Genomic DNA, 26,597 nt, shown 5'->3' on the forward strand with positions numbered 1-26,597 from the left:
CCTAAAGCTAAGATACAGAACGTTTCCATCACCTCCAAAATATTTCCTGTGCCCCTCCCGTACAACCTTTGGGTTATAGCAACCACTGAATTGTTGTCTGACCCTATAGTTTTGTCTTTTCTAGAACATCATATAAATGGAGTCATATAGTGTGTAGTCTTTTGTGGCTGGCCCCTTAATTAGCATAATTGCTCTTAAAATTCATCCATGTTGTTGCATGTACTTGTTTTTGTTTTTTATTGCTAAGGATTAATGGATATACCGTGATTTGTTTATTCGTTTGGCATTTGATTGACATTTGAGTCATTTCCAGGTTTGGGCCATTATGAATAAAACTGCTATAACATTTGCATACAGATTTCTGTATGGACATATGTTTCGTTTCTCTTGAGTAAATGCTTAGAGTAGAATTGGTGGGTCAAATAGTAAGCATACATTTAACTTACATGAAACTGCCAAACTGTTATCCAAAGTAACTGTAGCACTTGAATTCCCCCTCCCTCTTTATTTATTTTTTTTCATTCACTACCCAGTAATGAGTTACTCTTTTGTTTTTTGAACTTTTGTCACTAGCCGAGTTACTTTGCATGGCTGGCCATAATCAACCGTGCACTGGGAATGACTCTATCTGCAGCTGTGGGGAAAAGCTTATGGACTCCTAGAATATTCTAGGAGTCTTTATATCCCTTTAACCCAAAGCCTATATCTTCCTCTCTTTGCCCCTTTCTTGGGGCTCTTAAGGGTGACAGTGTCTGATCTGCAAGAGGAGCTGCCTACTTTGCTATTTCTCATCCTTACAAATTATTTGCTTTGGAGCGCTTTGTATTTGACAGGCTCAGAGTTGGGGAAGTAAGTGGCAAGTCCTAGTTGGAAAGAAGAGGCAGGAAGTGGAGTGGAAAGCTTCTGACAGGACAGTTTATACGCTGCCCTGAGCATAAACCTGAAGAATAGTTTGAATTCCTTCTGGGTGGAATTCCTCACCTCTCGGCCCATTATAAAGGGATGGATTTCTTAAGTATCACCCCTCTTGGTAGTCCTTCTAAGAAAGAAAAAAAAAGAACAAATCTAAAAGTGTGCATATTCCAGTGACTTCACCTGGGTTTGATCTACCATTGCTTCAAGTCTGAAAGGAAGATCTACCTCTGACAGAGACTTAAACACTTCAATGATCCGATGGCCTGTGGTGCAGAAACCTTTTTGCTGACACCCTCCCATGTAGAGCTAGAAAGGTCATAAAGCAACTGCTATTGGGAGGGCATTTTACAATTTTTCAAAGAACTTTCGTATCCATTCTTTTATTATATCTCTGCAACAATCCTGTGAAAAAGACGAGCTGATAGTGTTAACCCTGCTGGGAGGCTGATTGGCAAAGTACCACAAATCCAGTTTGTGCACGTGATGAAGTTGTATTTGGAGCCCCCAACCATGGATGGTACCAAACACAAGCCAAGGTCTTTCCTCATTGAGAAGCCCAAATTCCAAGTCAGGGTCAGAAAATCCCAAAGTGTAGCGTTCAATGGAGATAACTGAATTGTTCATTAAGTCAAGGCTTTCCAACTTCCCCCAGACCTTAGTCCAGCAACACAGCCAACTACCCCAAGCTCAGTCAAACCACACAGCCTTGCCATGGTAGCAGACATTCAAGAGCAAGATTGACACACGATGTACTGCAGTGGCCAAAGCACTCAGGTTAAAAGGAAGCCATACCTTTCATGTTACAACGCATTAAAGGAAAAAAAAGGAAGCCACACAACGCTAACATTTTTGCCCATGTATACTAAAAATTAGTTTAGCCCTAGTCTGTAGCTTCTGTCTTTTCTACAACCAAAAACTTGAATGAAGTTGCCCCAAACTGGTGGAGGAAATGGGCCTGTCTTTAGAGAGCTTACCTTTTCTCATAAACACAGAGTGTTTGGATGATCAAGCACCCAATCCCTAGCCTGAAGGTCAAGTTTTTTACTTCTCTGTTTACATCTGAACTCTGACTCGCCACATCACTCATATGAATTTGTATTAAGCTTTAGAAATGGTGGCAGTAGTTTTCAGGTCAGTGTAAACATATGTATTTATGACTCCTTCCACCAGTTCCCTATATAAGCAGCCAATATTGAGTGTAAGATAACATTCCTTAAAGGAGAAAAGCAATCCAAATCCAGGGTTGATATGGACTATATATTTAATGATTAGTAATGTCAGAACTAGAATTTCTTAATCAGGACTGAAGCCAACTGAAAATGTCCTACCTTGAACTCCAGGCCGGCTCCTTCAATGTCCTGTCTAGGATCATCTCCTTCCAGTGCAGCCCACATGTACCTATCCTCCGTGTTTTTTCCTTTGTCTCACTCTCTGCTTGAAAAGCCACAGTAATTCCCTATTACCTACTACATAACCTAAACAACAACTAATTTTCAGGTCCCTATCCATTCTGTCTCTAAGCTATTTTATCCAACTGTTTCTTCCCAGTATATACTCACTGCTCCACACAGAAAGGTTTCCTGACCATTTCCCACAAATCACACTCTCAATGTACCTTCTATATTTTTGTTATCTGTATATCTCAGTGAAATTCTTTCCTTATTCCTCTATGCATGCCTAAAAATACCTATCAGGTAAGCCCCAGCAGAGGCCCAAATTTCTTTCTACTCCATTTATCTCTGTATTGCAATTATGAATGAATGAATGAACATAATAATGTTTAATGAGCACTTATTATATGTTTGATACTGAGCTAGAAACTTTAATATATTATAACTTATTTTATTTTCACAACTATGGGATATAGGTAATATCCTCACTTGAGAAATGAGAAGACTGAGACTCACAATTGAATTAACTTGCTCAAGATCATTGTTTTAATTTGTTAATGCTGCTGGAGTACAATATACCAGAAATGGAAGGATTTTTTAAAAGGAGATTTATTAAGTTGCAGGTTTATAATTCTAAGACCATAAAAATATCCAAACTAAGGCATCCATAGAAAGTTACCTTAATCAAGAAAAGCCTATTTCTGTCACATGGAAAGGCATGTGGTTGGCCTCTGCTGGTCCTTGTTCCCAGTTCCATTGCTTCCAGCTTCTGATGCCAGTGGTTTCCTCTCTAATTGTCTGTGGGCCTTCACTTAGATCCTCCAGGACACAACCCTGGCTTCTGGCTTGCTTGGAACCTCATGGGAAGGAACGTGGCAACACCTGCAGGGCTCTGCATCTCCAAACGTCCCTGTCTAGGCATCAGCTCTCTGTCAGCACTCCAAGCATCTCCAAATGTCTTCATCTCTGTCAGCTCTGAAGCAAATATGTTTTCTCCAAAATGTCTCCCCATTTAAAGGACTCCAATAAACTAATCAAGACCTACCTTAAGTGGGTTAAGTCTCATCTCCATCTGATCAAAAGGCTACCCCCCCCCAATTGAGCATGCCACATCTCCATGGGGATAATCTAATCAAAAGATCACACCCACAATTGAGTGGGTCAATCTCCATGGGAACAACTTAATCAAAGTTTTCCACCCTACGGTGTTGAGTCAGTATTAAAGGGCATGGCTTTTCTGGGATACACAACACTTTCAAACCAGCACAATCATGCAACCATTGATCGGCCATGATTTAAAATCATTTTTTTCTAGCGCCAAGAATAACATTCTTTCTGTGACGTTATTTTTTCTAGCGCCAAGAATAACATTCTTTCTGTGACATTATTTTTCACTTTCATTTCAGTATTATATGAGAAGATGACCGAACCGTGAACTGTACACCACATTTATTTTATGCAGCGATCTAAAATCCTTAAGGGCAAGGGCCAACTATTAGCATTTTTCTTTCATAATGTTTAGTGTACTTTGAAACACATAGTATGTACTGTATTGAACAATTGTGAGATTGGAAGATGCCTGAATGGCCTACATCATTGGATAGACTGAGAGTTGGTGACTGTGATGGTTAGTTCTGGTGTCAACTTAGTCAAGTGATTATGCCCAGTTGTCTGGTCAGGCAAGCACTGCTCTACCCTTTGCTGCAAGGATATCTTGTGACTGGTTGATAAGCAGGAAGGTTGATGTATTGAATCACCGTCAGTTGATTGTATCTGTGGCTGACTACATCTGCGTTCAACTAAGGTGTGCCTCCCACCAATGAGAAAATCCAATCCGTTGAAGGCTTTTATTGTGGAAGAGAGACCTTCCTGCTGCTTCTTCAGCCAGCAGTCTCTCCTATGGAGTTTGTCCAGACTCTTCATCAGAGCAACCATCTTCACAGCCTGCTGTATGAATTTTGGACTCTTCCATTCTCATGGTTGCATGAGACACCTTTATAAATCTCATACTTACAGAATCCCCTGTTGGCTCTGTTTATCTGGAGAACCCTGACTAAAAGAGTGACTTTGACCAGTACCTCTCTTTAGCTTATGTGTATCTTTAAACAAAAGACCTTATGAAAGACCTTCTGTGGTTTATGATGTATTTGACATCAAAGGACGTAGCATTCACAGAAATTCATAGTTAACAGTGGTGTTATTTTGATATGACAAATGAAAGCTATCTGAAGCAAACAATTGATACCTGTCAAAATAAAATGATATAAACTATACATTGTTACAAGCATTCAAAGAAGCCAGGTTTAAAATATCTAGAGGAACCTTGTAAATTCCCAACCCATTGGGAACACAGCTTCAGGCAAGGCCTGCTCTGACTCTTGTCTGGTCAGTTTCTCAATTTGTCAAATAAAATTGTGTCCACTACCAAAATAGTGTTAGCAACCTGGAAGAAAGGCTATTATGGTTTGGAAGGAGTGAAGTGGCATTCCTTCTGTGCACCGTGGTGGATGGGATCTTCCCCTGGGAGTGAAGTCTCATTCCAACCCCTCTTCAGTACCCTTATCTCTTCCTTTTTGAAATGGAGCTAAAGGTGCTCAAGATGCTTGAAACATCTATCAGAGTCAATATGCCTTTGGAAAGACAAAGTTTATATGAATATATTTTCTTTGTTTTGTAACAAAATCCCTTCTTACACATGCTGAGCATATGTGTGGTTAAGAGCAGCTCATGGGCAAGCCACAGTGGCTCAGCAGGTAAGAATGCTTGCCTGCCATGCCCAAGGACCCGGGTTCGATTCCTGGTGCCTGCCCATGTAAAAAAAAAGAGCAGCTCATCCCTGCTCCAAAACTCATACCGGATCCCTGAGAAAACGGTGACAGGCTGACTTTGGAGAAATGGTGAAAGCTAGTATCGATGATCTCCATAATTACTGCCCATGCAATCTCAGCATTTATCCAAGCTTTGGGGCTGAAGAACCTGAGAAATTCCAGACCATGTCCTGGGTGTATTATCAGGCAAGAAAACTTAGCTCATGATTATTTTGCAGGACATGGAAATCTGATTGGTTGTATTGAACTCTTTTGAAGACAGGTTTATTTTCAGAGTTGAGCTGCCCCTTGCCATTTCTGACTTCTTGTTTGCAGCAGGATGCCTATTATCAACACACTGCATTAACCCAGGCCCCCTAGCTCTTTGGCATCTAATGCTATTTTTTGGCAAGATTTTTGAACTTAGAGAAAAGTCTTGTGAAGATGATCTTATCATTACTCTGGTGTTCCCAGATGCCCTTGTCATCCTCAAATTGACATAGAAAAAAAATTGACTTCAATTATGTCAAATTGTCTATTGCTGATTTGCCATCCTGTTAATCCCAATCACTACATAGCATTAGAATAGAGGAAATACTTTTTTGCTATAAAGCAGAGAATTTGCTGTTTGGTAACGAAATTTTTCTGGGTCCGTGGAGAAAAATGATCCAGTAGGTAAATGTGCGTGGAAATGCATTGTGTGCATGCAAGAGGTGGGGTATCATTATGCTTCTGAAGAAAAAATTTCTTAATTTAAGCCTTAAACTTTCTTTTCCCCAAATTACAGTAAACCTGAAAAGAATTTCAAATCATGCATTTGTCATGAGAAGTCAGATTATTGGAAAGACTCCTTGAAAAACGAAGGTCATTGCTGCTGATGTGATAATCTCTAAAAGGAATGTGGTACATGAGATATTTTCATAAAAGAAGAGATGTGACAAAATTTTCTTTTCTACCCATCTTAAAGGATTCTTTAATAAATGAATTGAGATAGAGATGATGGAACAGATACTTCAGAGGGCTTTATAAATAATATCGGCTAAGGAAACCTGGGAGTTCTAATAGATTTCTATAGGTCTATAAAAGTGACCCTCAAAATTGCATAAAAAGAAGGCTTTAGACAAAGGAAATGTTTAGAAATCGTGATGTAAAAATTTTCCTAGATTATTTGCAAAGTGTTTTTTTTTTGTTTATGGTAGTATACCAATAAGATGAATTATTTAAAGGTTCGTCTCAAAAATTTATTTCTTGACCCTAGGAATTTGATTCAATCATAACAAAAAAAAATGACTAGCATTTATACAGTGATTTCTATGTCAGACACTAGACTAAGTGCTTTACATATATCCCACTCATTTGATCCTTGCAATATCCCTATGTCATACAGACTCTTATTAGCCCATTTTACATATTAAATACTGAGCATAGAGAGGGAAAGGTGGCACAGCTCATAAATGGCAGAGCCAGAATTCAAACCCAGGCAGGCTGGTCCCAGGTTGATACACTTATGATTCACAGTTGTCCCTTCAGGGAAGTAACAAGTTGTCAACAGTATTCCTATTGGTTTTACATTTGTAAACATGGCCTTAGAAATTACCAAAGGAAAGATTTCTATACTAAATAATTAAGCATAGAATTAAAGCTATTAAAAAAAAGGAAAGTGTCTCCAAAGGATTTACAGTAAACGGACAAATGTTTAAATGAATAAAAAATAATGTTCTGGTGTATGAGTTTGACAAAGTGCTTTGTATTTAGTGATGACATTTACAGAATTGGTAGACTTGTCTGGTATTCTAATCAGCAAGCCTGGGTATTAATTATGGGAAATGACCAGTTGCTGAGCTCAGGTGAGCTACATGCCTGGATCTCCTTGTGAGGCCCTTTGTGCTTTAGTTTCATATTCTTTGTTGAACAGAAGCTGCCCATCCAACTAGGCCCAGAGATAAAGGATAATGCAGTTTTGTTGATCTGTGTGACTTTGTTGCAATTTTAAACGACGTTGGCTTCCCGATCTCTGCCAGTTTCTGCTCACCACTCTAATCATTCCCAGTATTTTGTGCAGATTCAAAGGAGATTTTGAACACTGCAGAAATCAGTGTATCTCTTAGTTTCTGATGGTCAGATAATGTTACGTGTAATGTGGGGAAGTACATGTAGAAATCATACTTCTCACTTTTCTGAGGAAGGGCTTAAGATATTGAGTGATTAGATAATTTATAATTTATCCTTAGTCAATGCACATATATTCATAGAACACTAAGATGAAAAACAAAATGATGCTAGGTACTATGGATTATAGGGGAGAAATAAGGGAAACCTTTCCAGTTCTCAAGGCATTTCCCAAATGGTTGGAAAACCATGCTCTTGGAGAGACCCAACATTTTATAAGGTAGTATTATGGATAATAGAATCATAGGAATAAAGTTATATCACATTTAAAGCAAGGGTAATAATGAATAACCTAATAAACATACTGACAGCCTCTGGAGACATGGGTTATTTTCACTCTTAAATGACTTTCAACCATCAATTGTTGAACATTTGTTAATATTCAGTAACAGCCTGTCATGGTTAGGGGCAGGTGTCAACTTGGCCAAGTTGTGGTACCTGTTCATCTGATTGGGCAAGCACTGGCCTGTCTGTTGCAATAAGGACATTTCATAGGATTAGGTCATGATCACGTCAGCTACATCCACAGCTGATTCCATTTGTAATCAGCCAAAGGGGAGTGTCTTCTGCAATTAGTGATGCTAAATCCAATCATGGGAAGCCTTTTAAGGAGGACTCAGAGGAGACAGGTTGCATTCCTGCTTTGGCTGGTGAGCCTCTCCTGTGGAGTTCTTCCAGGCCATCCATTGGAGTCATCGGCTTCGCAGCCTGCCCTGTGGATTTTGGACTCTGCGTTCCTACAGTCATGTGAGACACTTTCATAAATTTTATATTTGCAAGTGTTCCCTGTTGGTTCTGTTTCTCTAGAGAGCCCTAACTAATACACTATAAATTATAATGTTTTATAGCACTATAAAACATTAAATAAATAAATCTTTGCATTAAAAAAGCTTATTCTCTAGTTGGAGAGAAGAGGTATATACACAAACAAAGCTGAAAAATAAGATAACACATAAGATACTAATTGGGTGACACATACAAATATAAATACAAAAGGTACAAACAACTAGGAGGCTTTTGTAGTTTCTAAACATCAGGGACAGCTTGGCAGATGAGGATGCAAAGCTCAGGTGACCATTGATGGGCAAGTGGGGAGATGGAAGGGAAAGGATCAGCTGTGTACCTTATCTTCCCGAAAGTACAGTTGATTGAGGCATCAAAATCAGGTGATGATATTGCAGAACATGTTATGTTCTGTCATATCTAGAAATTGATATGCACTCTCCAAACCAAATGATGACACCTCTCTGACTCGAAATATCCCTTTTGCTCATTATTTCACCTATGCTGGCCTCTCAACTCTCCTACTTGCCACACTCCTCGCTCCCACCCCATGACCTTTACACAGGTTCTTCTCTCTCCCTTGAAGACTTTTTCTCCCCTTTCCTCCCCCAAGTTCCCCACCCACACCCACACTTCCAGGAATCATGACTTTGTTGATAATTACTCATCATTCACATCTCACTTCAATTGTTGCTTCCCCAAGGAAGCCTTCCCAAAACCTTCCAGAGTAGGTCACATTCCCCTGGTCTGGTTCTTGTGGCACCCTGTGCCTTGTGGCACTTATCTAGGCTGTGCATGTAGATTCACTGGCCTGAGTTTGCTCGCTTGCTGTCCATCTTCCTTTCAAGACCATAATTTCCATATAATAGGGACAGTATCCCTTTTGTCCTACCTTTGAGCATATCACAGTGTTTGACACAATATGAATTAATAAATCTTGAAAGGTTGAATTAGGAGTTCAAAGTGAAAGATAGCAGATGGAACACATGAGCTGCATGCACTTACTCTCACCGCCCCCCACCAAAACACCTGTAAAAGAACATGAAAGAAAAGAATGCTTCAAATAGCTGTAGAGCTTTAAGGTTGTAGTTATTCATTTATTGTATAATTTATGTTGATTAAAACTAAGTATTGAATTCAGGAGTTTGAGCTTTATTCTCTAGGCTATTGAGAGCAGAGCCTCCCAAAGTTGGAGTTCATACCAGTGAATTTGTTGACAAAGTGGCAAGGCGGCAGAGAAGGGACTGGAAACAAAATAAAAGCCCTCTAAGTGGGAAGAAAAGGGGAGGCTCCTTTCTGAATTGGCTGCATTGCCATCTGTCCATTTTTTAAAAAAAGATCTTCTCTTTGTCCTTTTAAAAACTCCTATTTCCCCCAATCTCCAAGGCTGAAATCTCATTTTTTTCTCCTGACACACGTTGAAAAGAAATCACTGACTTCCTCTTACTATGCATTTAAAGGTAGCCTCCTTAAGCTCTTTTGTTCTATAATGGGATTTTACTGTAGGGCGAGAACAAAAATGCCCTTGAAATGATCAAAAACTTTTTTGATTGCCATATGGTGTAAGGTGAAACATATAAGAAGGTTAACAAATATATTTATCCCAGCTCACTGCAAGAAAGCCAATTGTTACACTGCACCGTTATAGAAGAGTCAACTGAGATGCTGAGGCTGGCACAATTCATTGTCTATTGAATTTAGAGATGTGCATATAATCTTATGGGACACCTGTATGATCATTCCATCTTCAAAAGAGAACTTGAAGTTGCATGAAGTTACCATATTGCTTTAAATGATAGCTCATCCTATCTTAAATAAACCTTGCACTGGTAAATTGAATATGTTTCTTCTCCTCCTCTTTCCCCTTCTCCCTCCTCTTCCTTCCCATCATCATTAGCAGCAGCAGCAGCAGCAGCATGGCAATAATATAGAGACTGATTACCAGGGTCCAGGCACTGTGCTAAGCTTCTATATGCATTGCGTCATTTCATTCTCACAATAAACCAATGAGGGGTTATCCCCATCTCACAGAGGAGAAAAGTGGAAGCTCAGAAAGGTTGAGTGATTTGCCCAAGGTCACACAGCTTGCAAATAGCAATAGTTGGGACTTAAGCCCACATCTGAGGCATTCAAGCCCATATTCTCTTCATACTCAGAATGGTATTTCTTCCAAATAGCTCCTATGTCTTTTCACTTGTGTGAATGTTACATATGTCTATCATACTGACAATTTATCTACTCTTAGGAAGCAGGACCTAAAGAAATGGGACCCAGGAAGGGAATATTGTCATATATGAAAAAAGGATGGAAAATTCTGGATCATATGAAGTTGAATGGAGAGAGTGAACAGGCTTAGGTGCATCACAAAGTTTGGGGACACTCTCTGAGCAGCAGAAGAGGTGCATTTTCTGGAGGGAGTGGAGGCCAAGCTGAGAGGCCAACAGAATGTAGCTGGTTAGACAATTTTCCTCTCTCTTTTTATATCTATTTTGACAGGAGCTCTCTGACTGCTAATACATACATTCATCCTTGGATGTGATGAAGAAAAGGAAAGGGGACGAGCTCCTTAGCTCAACAGACTTTTCTCCAGTTCTAGTACTTGCAAACAATATGGGAGCTCCTCATAGCCCTGCCTCAGACACACCACCAGCTATTTAATCTCTTAAGATTGTTCAGACTTTTCATGTAGGAACGGTGATATTGCAGTTCAGAAATCCACCCAAAGGAAGTATTGAGCGCATGGAAGGCTTGACACTAGGTTGTTAGGAGATAATGTGACAGAACAGAAATTGTCTTGAACCTAGAAGCTACAAATGAGGCTTAATGTTTTAGCTGCTGCTGCTGCTGCTTCCTTTTCTCCTTCTCACTCTCTCTCTCCTCCCTCACCTTTTCCTCCTCCCAACTTTTTTGGGATATAATTCACATATCAAACAATCCACCCGCTCAAAGTGTACAACTCAGTGTTCTTAATATGTTTACACAGTTGTGCAACTATCACCACAATCAGTTTTAGAACATTTTCATCACTCCCAAAAGAAATCCCACACCAATTAGCGATCACTCCCCATTCCCCACCCCCCCAACCCCACCCCCCACCCCCCATCTTAGGCAATCACCAATCTCCTTTCTCTCTCTTCGGATTTGTGTCTTGGATTCTTCTTTAATCAACTCTGTGGAAGTAAGCAAACTGTTGAATTTCTCTGAGCTTCAGCTTCTTCATCTGTTTAACAACAAAAAGTACATTATATGTACTATTAAAAATCAGTTTTAATGATACAGGATATGCTCGTGATGTCTTAGAAAGCAGAATATAAACTCTCTGTACTACATAGTACCGTTCAGACACATTCATTATGCACATGCACATACATGCATAGAGCAAAGAGCGGAAGAAAGCACGCTAATATGTTGATGGCAGTTATCTCTGGAGAGAAGAACAATATGTGATTTATACTTGCTTTTTATATTCTTTGACCTTTTCTAAATATTATTAAATGAGCATGTATTACTTTATGTGTGTGTGTGTGTGTGTGTGCAGGCTATATGGCGGGGTCCCCTTTCATTATATTTCTATTTGAGTATCCCGTTATTACAGCACCATTTGTTGAATTTTTTTGTTTGCTTGTTTTTTGATTGTTTATTTTGCTTGTTTGTTTTCTGAATCTTCCTGTGTGCTTAGCATTATGGGTAATAATCAAAATGTAAGATCTACTGTCAGTCTTAGAAGAGTGCTTAGCATTATGGGTAATAATCATAATGGACTGGGAATCGAACCTGGGGTCTCCTGCGTGGTAGGCAAAATTTCTACCACTGAACGACCCTTGTACCCCCAAGCATGTATTACTTTTAAAAGCAGAAAAACATGTTTATTTTTAAAAGGATTGTATTTGTTTTCCATGTTTCATGGAGTTGATGGAAGAACCAGTGAAGAAACATAAGTGAAAAGACTTTGTAAACTGTAAAACACTCTGCAGAAGTCGTATGTTACATAATTTAGAGAAAAGCCTATTCTAGTTTTTGAACCCTTAAGAAACTTTTTAAACAAAACTTAATCATTATTAGCCATAATCATTATCTATAAATACTGTCTAGCATCAAAGCTATCATTGTCATATGAATTGCCTTTTTAAGAATCTGCTCTTTGTAAACTAACACTATCAATTCCCATATAAGTTTATTTAATAATTATATTTGTGGTCATTTTTGCTAGATGGTCTCTGTGAATTGGGTTGGGGATATGCCACAAATATTGAGAATGAGCTACTCACTAAGCACTCTTTTAGAAAGTAGAACCACTCTGTCTAAAAAATTCTATATCCAAATCTTTTGTTAGGATAGAAACCTCTTAAGCACTATAGATATAAGGGCATTTTAAATTAATAGTGGGATAGTTACTCAAATTTTGGTCACTTGGAAAGTATTTATGCCTATGAGGATTCCTTCCCTCAAGAATGTAACTGTGTTATTCAAAATATTCATGCAAATTGTAGCCCAAATTAAGCCCCTCATAAGTTAAGATATTAGTGACTCTATCCAAGAAGTAATTGTTGATTAGACTTGATGCCACTTATTAATCCATCTATCCATTTATTCATTGTTCAGTTAATATTTATTAAGCACCTACTAAGGGTCAAGCGCTCTTCTAGGACTGACAGTAGATCTTACATTTTGATTATTACCCATAATGCTAAGCACATAGGAAGATTCAGAAAACATATATTATTTGACACTGAAATGCTGTTTTTAAAATGTCTTTAGCTATGAAAGTTTAGATGCCAGAAAAGCAATTTTTATCTTTTGTTTTCCAAATGCTGTTTTTGTCAGGAAACTTTTCAATCCCTTAAACTATCTTAGGAAGACAAATGAGTAAAGTGTACTACACTAATTTACTCTTCAAAACTCAACATGATTTATGCCCTGTTTTGTTTATTGCTCAAATAAGCAAAATCAGGATGGATTGTGTTATTATATTGAGATCTAGTGAGTCCGGGTAATTTCATTCTTCCTTAATCATTTTTCACCAATCCATCTCCACTCTGGAGATGATTCATCACACAGGCAACCATGGTTTCTTTAAATAAAAATGAATATAAATAGATAAATAGAGAGAACTGGAAAGAGAGAAGGAAGGAAGAAAAAGAAAGGAAAGCAGGGCAGGAAGGAATAAAAAGGAGCATGAGGAAATACCACCCCAAAATACATACATTTTCATACCATACATGCATATTCCCTCTCTCTCCCTCTTCTTTCCCTCTTTCAACACACACACAGAGAGAGAGAGAGAGAGACAGACAGACAGACAGATACAACTAAGAATTTCAGAATAATCACTTACGTGGTGGAATATCACTTGATGACAACAAAACTAGGAAGGTCTTGGACTTAAGGCAGAGAGCTCTCCTAATATTTCTCCACTTGTGGAGGTAGAATTCAGGACTTCTTTGATGGAAGAGCCTATTCCATGAGACAGGTACAGCAAAAGCTAGGAAATAAAACTTCCTTGGAATTTACTTTAGCTTTGCTGTGTGAGAATCTCTCTACTTTATTCTTTAAGTCAGTTGGAATTTTTTTTTACACCTGGACCAAAGCAGGAGAGTATTCTTCAAGCAAAACTAATCAGTTGTGTCCTTGAGCAAATCACCTATCCACTTTAGACATTATTGTCTTTAACTGAAAAGGAAAGGATTTTGGTTAGTTGGTCTCTAAGAGGCTTGCAGCAGGTTTCTAGTGTGAGTGACTGGGTGGATTGTTGTGCCACCATCTGAAAAGGGGGCCGTGGAGGAAGATGATGGGCTCAGTTTTAATGCAGGTTATATTTGAGGATCTATGGGGTATCCACATGGAGATACCCTGTGTACAGTCTAAAGTTTAGGGAGAGGCCTGGTCTAGAGTTATGGTTTTGGTGTTCCCCAGAATATGAATTGTAATTGAACTTGGTAATAAAGGAGATCACCCAGGGAGAGGATATGGAATGAAAGGAGCAGTGTGCTAATGGAAACCCATAACACTAACCATTAAAGAATGTGCAAAGAAAGAATAATGCATAAGATGAAGTCTATTAAAAGAGGTAGGAGGAAAGCCAGGACAGGGCAGTGTCATGAAAACAAAAAGAAATGCATCAGCAACACCATCTACAGCAAAAGGTAAAATAAAGTAAGGATAGAAAATATGTGCTAAATTTGGCAATTCTCTGGCAATGAATAATTTTAAGAGCAATTGCAGCATCACAATGGGATGGAAGATGCATTGCCTTGGGTTGAGGGGTGGGTGGGAAATAAAAATGGCCCCTGGATTTGGTTCACTTAAGAAGAGTGAGTAAAAAAGAAAAGCAGAGATTGGACCTTAGAAGCAGAGACTGGACCATAGACAATGGAGCAGCTGTGTCAAATGAGGTGTTTTTTTGTTGGCTTATTTAGTTTTGCTTTGTATTTAGAGGAGAGAATAGCTTTAGGGAAGAGAGTGAGAGTAAAAAGAGAAGATGAAGGCTAGAAGGAGTATGACTGAGCAAAGTCCTAGATGAGTTTGAAGCTAAATAAATGTTTATCAGGAAAGTAAGTAGAAAGGAAAGAAATTGATGGTTCTTGACTAGAAAGTAAAAGGAGATACAGAAGAAAGAGCTGACTTAGATAAGAAAGGTGATGCCTCATATCTGAGACTGAGAAGATAAGGATAGATATGTACCCAAGTGTGCAGGTTGAGTGAGTATCTTCCTTCAGCAAAGCAGAGGATCTTGTGGTTCAGTTGGGTCCCCTGGGAAGAGAGAGTCTGAGAGTGCAGAAGATTTATTAAGGGTGATCCCTATGAAAGATCAAAGGGGGAGCAAGCAGGATTCGGCAGGGGAAGGCTTCAGACCACAATGCAAAGGTGACATCTGTGAAAGGACATGAGGAAGAAACAGAATCTGGGCATGAAGCCTCAGATCATGAAGCAAATCTGACCATCTTGGACAACCAAACAAGAACCTCCAGAGCAAAGGTTGTCTATTAAAGGAGTCTGGCATTGGGGATCATCACTGAGAAGAATGGAAGCTAACCAAGAATTAGTTGTGAGTTATGACGGGAAAGGTTAAGACCCACTGCAGTTTTAGAGACTTGAAGCTGGCTTCACACTTGTCTCCGGTAGTTCTCAGTGGCCTGGGTGTGGGTGTGCAGAAGGTGGATTGCAACATAAAGCCAAGTTGGGCATTGGATGGGCAGGAATAGAGAAAGAGTTGTGCAAGGGCATCCCTTTAGTGTGAGATTTAAACAGAGGATGAAGAGCCATCGAGTCTGTTGAAAAAGGGTCTCCTACCTTGGAAGGGAAGTTGGAAGAGATTGCCCTAAAATCCCCTTTAAACTGAAAGCAAAAAAAGGGGCGATTCTATTAAATCCCAATGTAATAATAATATATATATATATATATATATATATATATATATATATATATATATATATATATATATATATATATAACCTGGTAGAATGAATTATTTACCAATTTATCAATGAATAAATTGGCATTTCTCAAATATCTACTAGGTAAACTCTGTGCTGCTGCCTGTCTCCTCATATAATATATTACTGAGTCCAACCCTGTGAGGTATTATTATTCTCACTTTATACAGAGGAAGCAAACTTAGATTAAATTGCTGTCTTGACCCAAGCCGTACTACTAACTGGTGGCAGAATTCATAATTAAATTTAGAGCTTTTTCTTTCCACCACATTACAACTTCCTCACCTTGAGGTACACTCTGATGCTTTCCTTAAAACAGATTGCTGCCACAGCAACTCAATTTTGGCATTTTTTAATGTATTGCCAGGGAGAGGGGATAGGTAGAGCTTGAGAAATGTACTAGCTAGCAAAAATTAAAATAATTAATAATTAATATTTATCATTCCTCTTGATTTTCATGACCACTCTGTGAAAGAAAGAGTAATTGTTATTGCAGTTCCTCAAGGGAAGACAGTAAGGCTCAGAAAGTTACACAAGTCACCTGACCTATATGTGGTAAAGCTGGAGTTTGAATGCCAGCATCCTGATTTGGAGTCTGTGGTTCCTCTTGTTATGCTCTGCTACCTTCATGCTGTAGAAACTTGTCTAATGTGTTGGTGGGGAGGTGAGGGAAATATATTTAGTTTTAAATAAGTCATAAAGGTCTTCTTGTGCATAGATGACAAAAAGGTAATAGAAATTGAAATGCATGTGTCACCGTGGCATCTTGGTACATTATCCACTTAGAGGTGCCTTTTCCAGTTAGCATTTATGGGAATTTATGCATGATAAGCTAAAGAGGGGTTAACCCCCTGCTGTTCCCAAGTATCTTAGACACCTGTTGGAAATCACAATCTAACAAAATGATTTCCAATATTAAATAAGACTGTGGAATTTGAACATTTCTTTCTGAACTCCTGTCCCATCCTCTGTGCTTGGAAAATTCCAAGTAAACCCAGGCCAACAGAATTCATGATGCTTGTCTTTAAACTTGCAAAAGGACTTTTGCTTAGATCTACTCCATAACCCATCTGTATTTACTCATTTGTTATTCAAATGCCTGAATAGAATGTCTGCCCTGTGCTAGATACTGAAGGATATTTTTCCAGTTCCTGGCATCATAATCATGTTGGGGGAGAAATTTTCTAACTTTTAATTCCTTTCCATATCAATTTTTTATAACCACTGTGAGATAATTTCTGAAAATGCCTTGTTCTTTTTTATTTTGAACTAATTTAAGACTTAACAGTTGCAAAAATAGTAAAAAGGAAAAGCTTTCCCTTATATTCCTCACCCCATTTCTCTTTCTGTTTGCATTTTTTATAACCGGGTATAAATGCCAAGAACAGGAATTTAACATCAATACAATATTATTAACCCAACCACAAACCTTACTCGAATTTTACCAATTTTTCTACCAATGTCCTTTTTCTGTTCCAGGATCCCACACTGTCTTTAGATGTTATTTCTCCTTAAGTGTTCCCCTCTGTCTTTTCCTGGCTCTTATAGACCCTGATACTATCGAAGAGTACTATCAGTTATGTTGTAGATTGTCCCTCAATTTGTTTGTCCAATGTTTTCATATGACCACAGTGAGATTATGCATTTTTGGCAAATGCGTAACAAAAATGATCCTTTGTCCTCCTCAGTGCTTCATGTCAGAGGGTTTTTTATGTGATGTTGATGTGTATTGTTTCTGGTTATTTTTACCTTAATTTCTTGGTTAAGTCTCTGTCTGTGGTTTCTCCACAACTGCAACTTTTGTAATTGGTAAGTGTCTTGGGGGAGATACCCTGAAACTATGAAAATTAATGTTTCTGAAACTTTTGCCCATGAATTTTAGCATCCATCAGTGGATCTTGATTGCAACATTTATTACTGTGGTTTTAGCCTTATGGTGATTCTATTTCCTTCTACATTTATTAGTTGGAATTCTATTGAGAGGAAGAGATGAATCTTCCCCCCTATTTATTTATTTATTTGATTATTCATTATATTTATATGGACTCATGGGTATTTAATTTATTCTATAAGTTAAAATCCGATACCATAATTAATTCTTTTATTGTTCATTATTCCATCTTTGATCTTTAGGAACCTTTTTTTTTTTTTTGCATAGGCAGGCACTGGGAGTTGAACCCGCATTTCTGGCATGGCAGGCGACAACTCTGCCTGTTGAGCCACTGTGGGAATTTTTTTAGGTTGACCTCTGTGTTCTTTCAACAAGTTTCCATAGTTTCTTAGTATTCCTTAGTTACTGGTAAATCTTCCAGTAAATAAATCTTCCCATATTTTCCATGCTTCATCCCTGGATACAATGACTTCTCTGAGGAGCCCTGATACCTTTAATGTAGGATGGAGTTTAGAGATCAAGATATGACCATTAATTATGCTCATTGCTATTGAGGTGTCATTGCTTCTAGGTCTTCTCAATGGACAGATCTAAAAGTATGTTTTTGAAAATATTTCAAAACATTCGAAACAAAAAAATGATATGGTTTATTAAAAATTCACTTAGAACCTGTAGTGTTAAGACCTCTCCCTATGTCTTTTCCTTGCCTCAAGTATCAGCCCGCTCAGCTAGTTCTCATTATCATTGTCATCCCTTACTTGGCATCATGTCACCATCTCTTCAGGCTTCCCTGTTTTTTCCAAACCTGGGAACATCATCCAAAACTACCCTGGGGCATTATGGACTATCTCACCTTCTCCAACTATTTTTTTTTTGAGAGGTACATTTTATTTTATCATTATTTTTTAAATATTTGATTGAGAAATAGCCACACACGTATAGTCCAACCATATTATGCAATCAGTGGCTCACAGTATCATCACATAGTTCTCTATTCTTCACTGTGATCTTTTTTAGAATATTTGCATCACTTTAGAAAAATAAAAATAAAGAGAGAGAGAGCTTATACTTCCCATACCCTTGAACCCTTCCTCTCATTGACCTATGGTATTTCAGTCAATACAATGTATTTTAACCCTTATCTCCCCTATTGTTTACTTATTTTTATCCATATTATTTTTACTCATCCATACGTACCCTGGATAAAGGAGCATGAGACACAGGGTTTTCACAATCATGCAGTCACCTTGTAAAGGCTATATAGTTACACAGTCTTCTTCAAGAATCAAGGCTACTGGAACACACTTCAACAGTTTCCGGTACTTCCCTCTAGCCACTCTAATACACCATAAACAAAAAAGCGATATCAATATAATTTGTAAGCATAACCTCTCGACTCTGATTGAGATCTCTCAGCCACGGAAGCCTCATTTTGTCTCATTTCTCTCTTCCCCCTTTTGGTCAAGAAGTCTTTCTCATTCCCATGATGTCAGGTCCCAGCTCATCCCCTTCCCCAGCTCTTTTACTCTTACGTGTATTCCTTGTTTTTCCTTAGCAATATTAAAACCAATTACTTTAGAATTTTCTACTGATTCAAGCCCACGATCAGCAGGGTCCTTACAACTTCACCTCCCTTTCCTTCTTACCTCATCCCCTTTGCTCTGTGACTCCCAGTGTTCAGCTTCGTACTTTTTCAAAGACCATTCGACCAAATGCTTTCTGCAGATGAGGAAGTTCATTCGTCACTATGTCTTCAGCCTAAAAAATATTATAACCAAGTGACAGGATACTCAGCTGACAGAGTCTGGCCTCTTCAGCTGAAAACAGATACAATTCCTCATCATCCTAAAGAAAGTGAAAATCAGTCTTTTTGGTATGTTGTAGATGGCTTGTCTGCCAGGAAAGCCAAATATGGAGATATAAATTGGGGTTATTTATTACTATATTGCTATGCATTTCAATTTTTAATTTTGACTCTTACGGATGTTTTAAAATTTGAACAATAGGTCTCTCTGCGTGCACTCTCGATGAATATTTACTATTTTGGTTAAGCAATGATAGGCCCATCTCAGCTTCATGTAAATTTTATACATCTAAGGAGGTCTAATGGAAACTAAATGTGACATATTATTCAATAACCAAAAGGCAAGCTCCTGAAATTGATGTAATGAAAATAAAAAGTAGTAAATTACCGCTTGAGAATAAAATGATAGCATTGTAAATTCTTGATTCCCACCATTTTTTTTCCAGTGATCCTCAAAGTCTGGACCCACCAGAAGTCAGCAATGCAAAACTTCAGTATGCAGGATGGGGTCCAAAAGGTCAGCAGCTGGTAAGCAATGACTATGTTTCATTTTGATGAAGTTTATATTTTATAGACTCTCTGCGTGTGTGTGTGTGTGTGTGTGTGTGTGTGTGTGTGTGTGTGCGCGCGCGAATTAAATTTTGGACAAATACACCAGGGTATCTGAGTATGTAAAATTTTCTCATTTCGTTTTAGAAAATTCTTTTAAAATTGAAATAATATATGCTTTGGTTTCCATATCTGATATCTTTAAAATGATACCCTGCTGTAGCTGTATATATAGACTCCAGATTTACTATGGATGCAAAGAGATGAACTTAATCAAAAGGGCTACAAGTAAGGAAAGGGCAGGGGGTGGGATGGGAGACTTCAGGTTGGGAATGATCAGAATTATGGATCACCAAAAATTTCTTTTGTTTTGTTCTTGGAGTTCTGGCACTTCTCTTTGGGTCTTATAAAGAAAATAGATTTCCTGGCCAATAAGGAGCCAGGTTCTCTGATTGTAGCATGAACACAGAATTTCCCATACCTAGTCTAGTCCACTCAGTTTTACATCAAACATTTCTGTGGAGTCCCAGTAAAATTGGAAAAAACCAGAGGTGTTATGAAAAACTGCTAATGGCAAAATGGTAGAATGAAGAGGAACACCGAAAAAATGGTGATGATCGGTATTCTAAGTCTGCATATCATACTACCTAGCTGACGATTGGATTGACTGTTAAACCTGTCAGGATGCATTCAACTGACACAGCTATGAAGTGAAGGATTTGCGTAAGATGAATCTCAAGTTTGTTCCAGTTCTCTGGCCTCTAAAACAAGTTTGCGTTTCTAAAACAAGATGATATTTCTGAGAACTGTTTAGCTTTATTTCAAAAGATTTATAGCCACTTGCAGAAAATCTTCGTGGTTTGACAATCAGGTGACATGTTTTCTGTATTTGAGTTACCATTTATTTCTCCATCTTTAAGCTGACTAAATAAAGCTGCATTTTCCCTCATTTCCTAAAATAACACTGGAATTGATCACTTAAATGATTGGGAGTGGAACTGTATCAGATAGACTGCCTACTGTCTTATGAATGAAGGTGGTCTTATTTTCCCCACAACTGAAATTGTATTCTTTTGGTTCTATATTAATTGGTTCAAAGAAACAGGAGTATATAGGCCATGAAGCTACTTTAGCTATTGCTAAAGTTTCTGTAATACTAAAGTCTTGGTTATCAGAATTTAGAAAAGAATGTAATTAACTACCTGAAATCACAGCATGAAAGGAGAAACGGAGGACATGGAGAGCTGACTTTGGCAGAAAGACATCAGTACATTATCTTAGCCTCAATGAGGAGATATAATTCACCTTTCCTCAAAGGTGTTAACTCTTATACAAAGAAAGAAAATACAATCTTATAGGAAATCGTAGATGTTCAAGACTCATGTGACTGAATAGTTGAATTTAAAACCTGCTGAAAATCTGTGATTGAAGAGGTATCTGGAAAGCAAATCTCTCCAATATCCGTCAAATCCATATAGAGCTAGCCCTGTCTTCTATTGATCCTTTAAAAGCTCACTGAGTCATAGTTCTGTACCTATGCTTTCTCAGACCACGCTGGGGAAGAGGATGAGGTAATGAGTAAACTTACTAAGTGGTCATTTTTCAATCTTGTTATAGTAATCAGGAAAAGTACATTATAACTTCATAACTTCCCCAGGTCTCTGTCTACTATACTTGCTGCTCTTTCCTTGTTATCCAGTGGCTGTCACTGAGCATTATAGGTTTATGATTCACCATCTGCCTAAAGGGATAGGCGAGCCACTGTGATACAGTTAATATAATATAGTTCTGCCTTCTAGTAAGAGCCTTCGATTTGATGGAAAATTAACCCACAGCTGCAGGAGGAAGAGATGTGTGTGTGTGTTTGTGTGTATGTCCATATGTGCATGCACATACTTTAGAATTATATACAGACTTTGGAGGAAGCTAAGGCTTTGGGTTGATCACTCTCCACACTGCTTCCTTAGATCATCCCTTTCCCTATCTGAAGCCAGTGCTATCTCTTGGACAATTGACTTTACACTTATGCCATGGGCCCTTGTGGACAGGAGTGGGGATAAGTGATGGTAGAAGTAATCAGATTTAATCTCTTAAAAAATAACTAGGAGAAAGTAAAGTGTCGATTTCCCTGAGAAGCCTTCTCTGACACCCTACCCTCACATGGTTGGGAGTCCTAAAGAGGCTATCTATACTTCATTGCGCAAACTTCTGTCTCGTAGTACATTGACATTTCTTCCGCCTTGGTTAGGTGACCTTTTAGTCCAAACATTCAGAGTTGTTGTTTTCTTTTTCATCTTTGTATTCTGAGTGCCTCACACAATATATAGAAATTAGCAAATATTTGCTGGAAAAAAAATGAGTGAATTAATAGGTAGTTAGATTAACTAATTAATAGGTTTTTGTAATCTTACATCACTTAACCATAAATAATTGGATGGTGGTAAATAGCCAGAAGGTATGAATATGCTCTAGGACTATATTAAAAATGAGGGAAATTTCCTTTCTGCTTCAAGGAAATTAATGTTCTCTTAAGTAGCCATTGATAATACTTGGGTTTAATACCAAAGAAAATGTGCTCATAGAGTTTGGAATGTTTACTGTTATTCAAACTTTGAGATTTTATTATACATTTCTTATCCTCAATATAATTGGCAACATAACTCATTGTCAAGAAATTATCCTGTATTTTAGAGCAGAGGTTAGCAAACTCTTTCTATAAAGGACCAGATGGTAAATAATTTTAGGCTTTGCAACAGCTATTGGGTTTCTATCACAACTGCTCAACTCTTTCATTGTAGCATGAAGGCAGCCATAGACAATAACAAATGGGCATGGTCAAGTTCCAGTAAAATGTTTGTATACACAAACAGGTGGTTCAACCTGCAGGCCAATGGTTAGGCAATCCCCTTTTCAGAGGATCCTGTGCTCTCTCTGTTATCCTCAACCCCGGAAATGCCTTACCCTTGAAACCACACTCCCTGCTGTCAGGAGCTCATGCTGCAAGCTCTATGCCACACGGAAATAGGCAACCACTCAGGAGCAGGCCTTGCAAACACGAACCCATTAAGCAATGGTAAGCAACAAATCCCTCATTGCCATTTTATTTTAAAAAGTAAATATTGTTCCCTAAAGGAAATCTACTCTAATTATAATGAGTCAGATCGACATGAGTAATACTCCTTTGGGAGCAGAGAACACAGCTGCAGTTCAAGTTCACCAAAGATCTTTCCAGGCATTATACCCTTCTCGTGCTGAATGATTTCAGCGATGTATTTGGCTCAGTAACCTCCATGAATCACTGGAAGATGACACACTAGATCGAGAGTGAGTTAAAGCCTTTACTTCTAATGCCTCAGTGTAGTCTCCAATTAGGGGCTCTTAACTTTTAGAGTAAATTTTATTAGGATTTCAGATCACGTCATAGGCAATAAATACTGCCTGAATGGCCCATCATTGATAAAGGAGAGAGAGAAACTTGAACATGGAAAGGGCCTCCATTCTGCCAGAAATCTATTTCAGTTGTGGTAGTGGTTTATGATTGTAGTTGTTCATGGTAGATAACCAGACAGTTTCTGAAATGTTTACTGAGGGTTTAGAATTTGAGTAGTTATCTATTGATCCTAGAGGCAGGAAAATGGATTTGGCTAGTTAAATGAGAAAATGCATGAAAAAAAATTTAACATAGTAGTTCCTCTTTCTTACCTCTCTCCACAAATAGTAATTATCATTATATGTAAAGATTTACATTCAAAAAATATATTATTTCAAAAATTTTCTCTCTGCTGTATCACTCTGTATTTTTTATCCTCTTGAGATAAATCTCTACCATAATTGGAAAATCCGCCATTTCTGTTACTTGATCTTTACATGAAACCCTGCCCCCATTTCTGTTTGTCTACTTATGTAAGGATTTGTCTCTGCTAGCCTAGAATATGATTAAATTGACTGGTTTAGAAATCTCCTTATGTGACATCACTACTAGAGATATTAAAAAAAAAAACAACTTTGCTGCAGTGGCCTCCTTTGATTTTAAGATACAAACCTGAAATTACAGCCTTTTCAGAGTGCCTTAGCAGATTAATATACAAGCATAGAAAGCTTATGTGAATTTGTGGCATAATGGTTTTTTCTTTAGAACCAAGTACCATGGAAATTTTTGCAGATAACATTGCATAGTATTAGACATTAAGAATTCAGGGCTGGAATCTTTGCTATTACACTAAGAAAATTACAGACAAAGAAAACGGGTATCTATCTCTTTGGTTGGCTTGTGACCATGATGGTGATAAATGAACAGCTTTAAAGAAGATATTTAGTAAGTCCATTGGGAAATCTTTGATGCAGTGACAGCTTCAGAATATGAAAAATGAAGAGCAAGTACAGTACTTAGCCAAGAAACCTGCTGGGGCTGATGCTGTCTTCAGGGAGACAGTATTCCCTAAAGAAGCTGCTGGTGGTGGAGGTGGTGGGCGGAGCGGAGGTGCTGATGATAAGAAACAGCATGGAAGCAAGCGAAGGATTTTTTGCAGCCTTTGCTCTCTAGCTTAGAAGAGGAAGCTGACTTACTTAGCACCTCTCAGTGCATGAAAGGCTGTGGTATGAATAGCGGAGAGCAACTGTTCAGTCTTTCCCTGGAGATGGAGAATAAAGTTAAGTATGTTGACCAAGATGGGGTGGTTTAAACCTTGATTAGAGGGCTAATATTAGATCCTACTACTATAATTTTCCAGGGAAGGTCAGGGATAGAATAATTTATCAGAGGGTCATGGAATCCTCACTTCTTTTTTTTTCTTTTTTTGGCACAGGCAGACACCAGGGCATTCAACCTGGGTCTCCAACATGACAGACAAGAACTCTGCCTGCTGAGCCACTGTGGCCCACCCTCATTTAGATCACTTTTTAAGAAAAGGTTGAGTTAGCAACTATCTTGACAGGCCTCAGGGATAGGTAGAACCGAACTCCTGAACTTTATCCCAACCCCTAGAACTCTCTGGTGTGTCAGATAAGATCGACAGTTGCTGTGGCTGGTCAGCTAGATCAATGCAAAGGAAACTAAAGGCCAATCTTTTGAGGAATGCACAGCTTTGTCATCCGTTTATTCACTCATTCATTTCTTTGCTGTTATAATAAATATTTATTTAACACTGTGCTCTAAACAGCTCTGCTAGATTCTGGAGATCACATTGCACAAGAAACACAGGTCATTTCCCTCAACAATTTTACCTTCTAATAGAAAATATATTTATTCCTAGATCTCAGCACCTGTTGTTCCCTTATATGGAATTTAATGTTTTTCACTGTCACCTTCATAAATTTTCTTCAGTCCTTCCTTACTGTCATCCAGGTAACCTGTCTGGTCTCACCCTGCTCAACCTGAAGTGTCATGTCTACAATAGGGATGGGTCTATGTAGGAGAGGTGGATTGCCCTATGTATGTTCTTCTTTAGAAGCTCAATAAAATGATATCACCTGGAACAAAGCCTTCTTGACAAACTTCACTCATGTAATTAGTCAGTCCCTGCTCATTTGAAGTAATGCCTATGTGACTAATTCAGCTCTTAAATAAAAGTCTGAACTGACACTCTTAAGTTTGGGCTCCCCTCAGAGGAGTAATTATGAGTCATCTAGTGTCTTTGCTGGTCCTCTCCAGCCCCAGACATCCATCAGGCTTCCCTTATAACAATCCAGCAGTCCTTCCATATCAGTGACCTTTTAGACCTGAATCCTCTGATGTTTCATCTCATGTGAGCATGCGTATGTGAGTCATGGACCATTCTCTACCTCTATACTTTCTTATTCCTGTAACGTATCAGCTGTGGCCCTCTAATAACTGAATCGATTCTGAGGAAACTAAACTTGAAAAATCAACTTCTGAATCCTTTCGACTCATTGCTGCTTTCCCACCTATTTGACAGGACCATTTTGGTGAAAGTCAGTTATTTTCTTTTTTAATATATCATCAGTAAAAGGGAGTGAGGGTCTTAATTTTACCTTTCCCACTAGCACCAACAAGTGATAGAGCTCACATTTCCTACTCCTAAGACAGTTTTTTGCCACGTTTTTCTATGAGCCAATGAAGGAATCAGAGAAACCCTAGCTGAGCTCTGTTGAACTCACACTGGGTCACTTCATGGCATTTGGGTTTCTGCTTTAAAGAAAAAGAAAATTTTAAAATAGTCTATTAAAGGTGTAAAAGTTCATGCCACCAAAATGTCAATAATTCAACATAAAGGTTTAGATGGAGAGATTTTTCTTGAAATGTCAAGATACTTTTTAAATGGAATAAAGGGGCAGATAGATAATAGATCTGCAGAGTAGAATGCATTCGCTTCATGCATCTCTCAGGTATGGGTATCTACTAAAAGGTTGGCAGGCATGGGGATACGCTTCAGATTTCAGTTTGATATCCATTGGAGATGGAAAAGCGAAGTGGGAGATGCTGCTTGACGAGCTTCACTCACGTAATTGGTCAATCTCTGCTCATTTGATGCAATGCCTATCTGACTAATTCAGTTCTTAAATTCATACCACCAAAATGTCTCATAGCAGCACTGAACCAGCACAAAGGGCATGGGGCTTGTGGTAGCCAGAACCCAGACTTTTAGACTGAGAAGCTTCAATTTAGAAGCTCTATCAATAGTGTCTAAGGGCCAACTTCATCAATTTCAGAAACTGAAGTTTCTGAATTTGAACCTCAGAAGGAAAAGAAACTTTTTGGTTTTTATTTCACAAGGGTTGTTAAAAGTTACAAGTTTTGGTGTCAAAAAGGCCAGTTGGATCTTGGTTCTGGTACTGATAGCATGATTTTGATTGAATTATTTAATCTCTGAAAGGCTCAGTTTCCTCAGCTGTAAA

At 38.3% G+C, this 26,597-nt stretch overlaps 1 protein-coding gene across 2 annotated transcripts in view; it reads left to right on the forward strand.

Annotated features, from left to right (window-relative positions):
- DPP6 (dipeptidyl peptidase like 6) overlaps positions 1-26,597 on the forward strand; it is a 919,284-nt gene that overhangs the window by 661,182 nt on the left and 231,505 nt on the right. For both annotated transcript variants that reach the window (XM_077150875.1, XM_077150885.1), the window contains exon 7: positions 19,640-19,721. In XM_077150875.1, the coding sequence (XP_077006990.1) occupies positions 19,640-19,721 (82 nt within the window). The remainder of the gene's footprint in view (positions 1-19,639; positions 19,722-26,597) is intronic.

This window comes from Tamandua tetradactyla, chromosome 1 (assembly GCF_023851605.1).
Source record: "Tamandua tetradactyla isolate mTamTet1 chromosome 1, mTamTet1.pri, whole genome shotgun sequence".
NCBI lineage: Eukaryota > Metazoa > Chordata > Mammalia > Pilosa > Myrmecophagidae > Tamandua > Tamandua tetradactyla.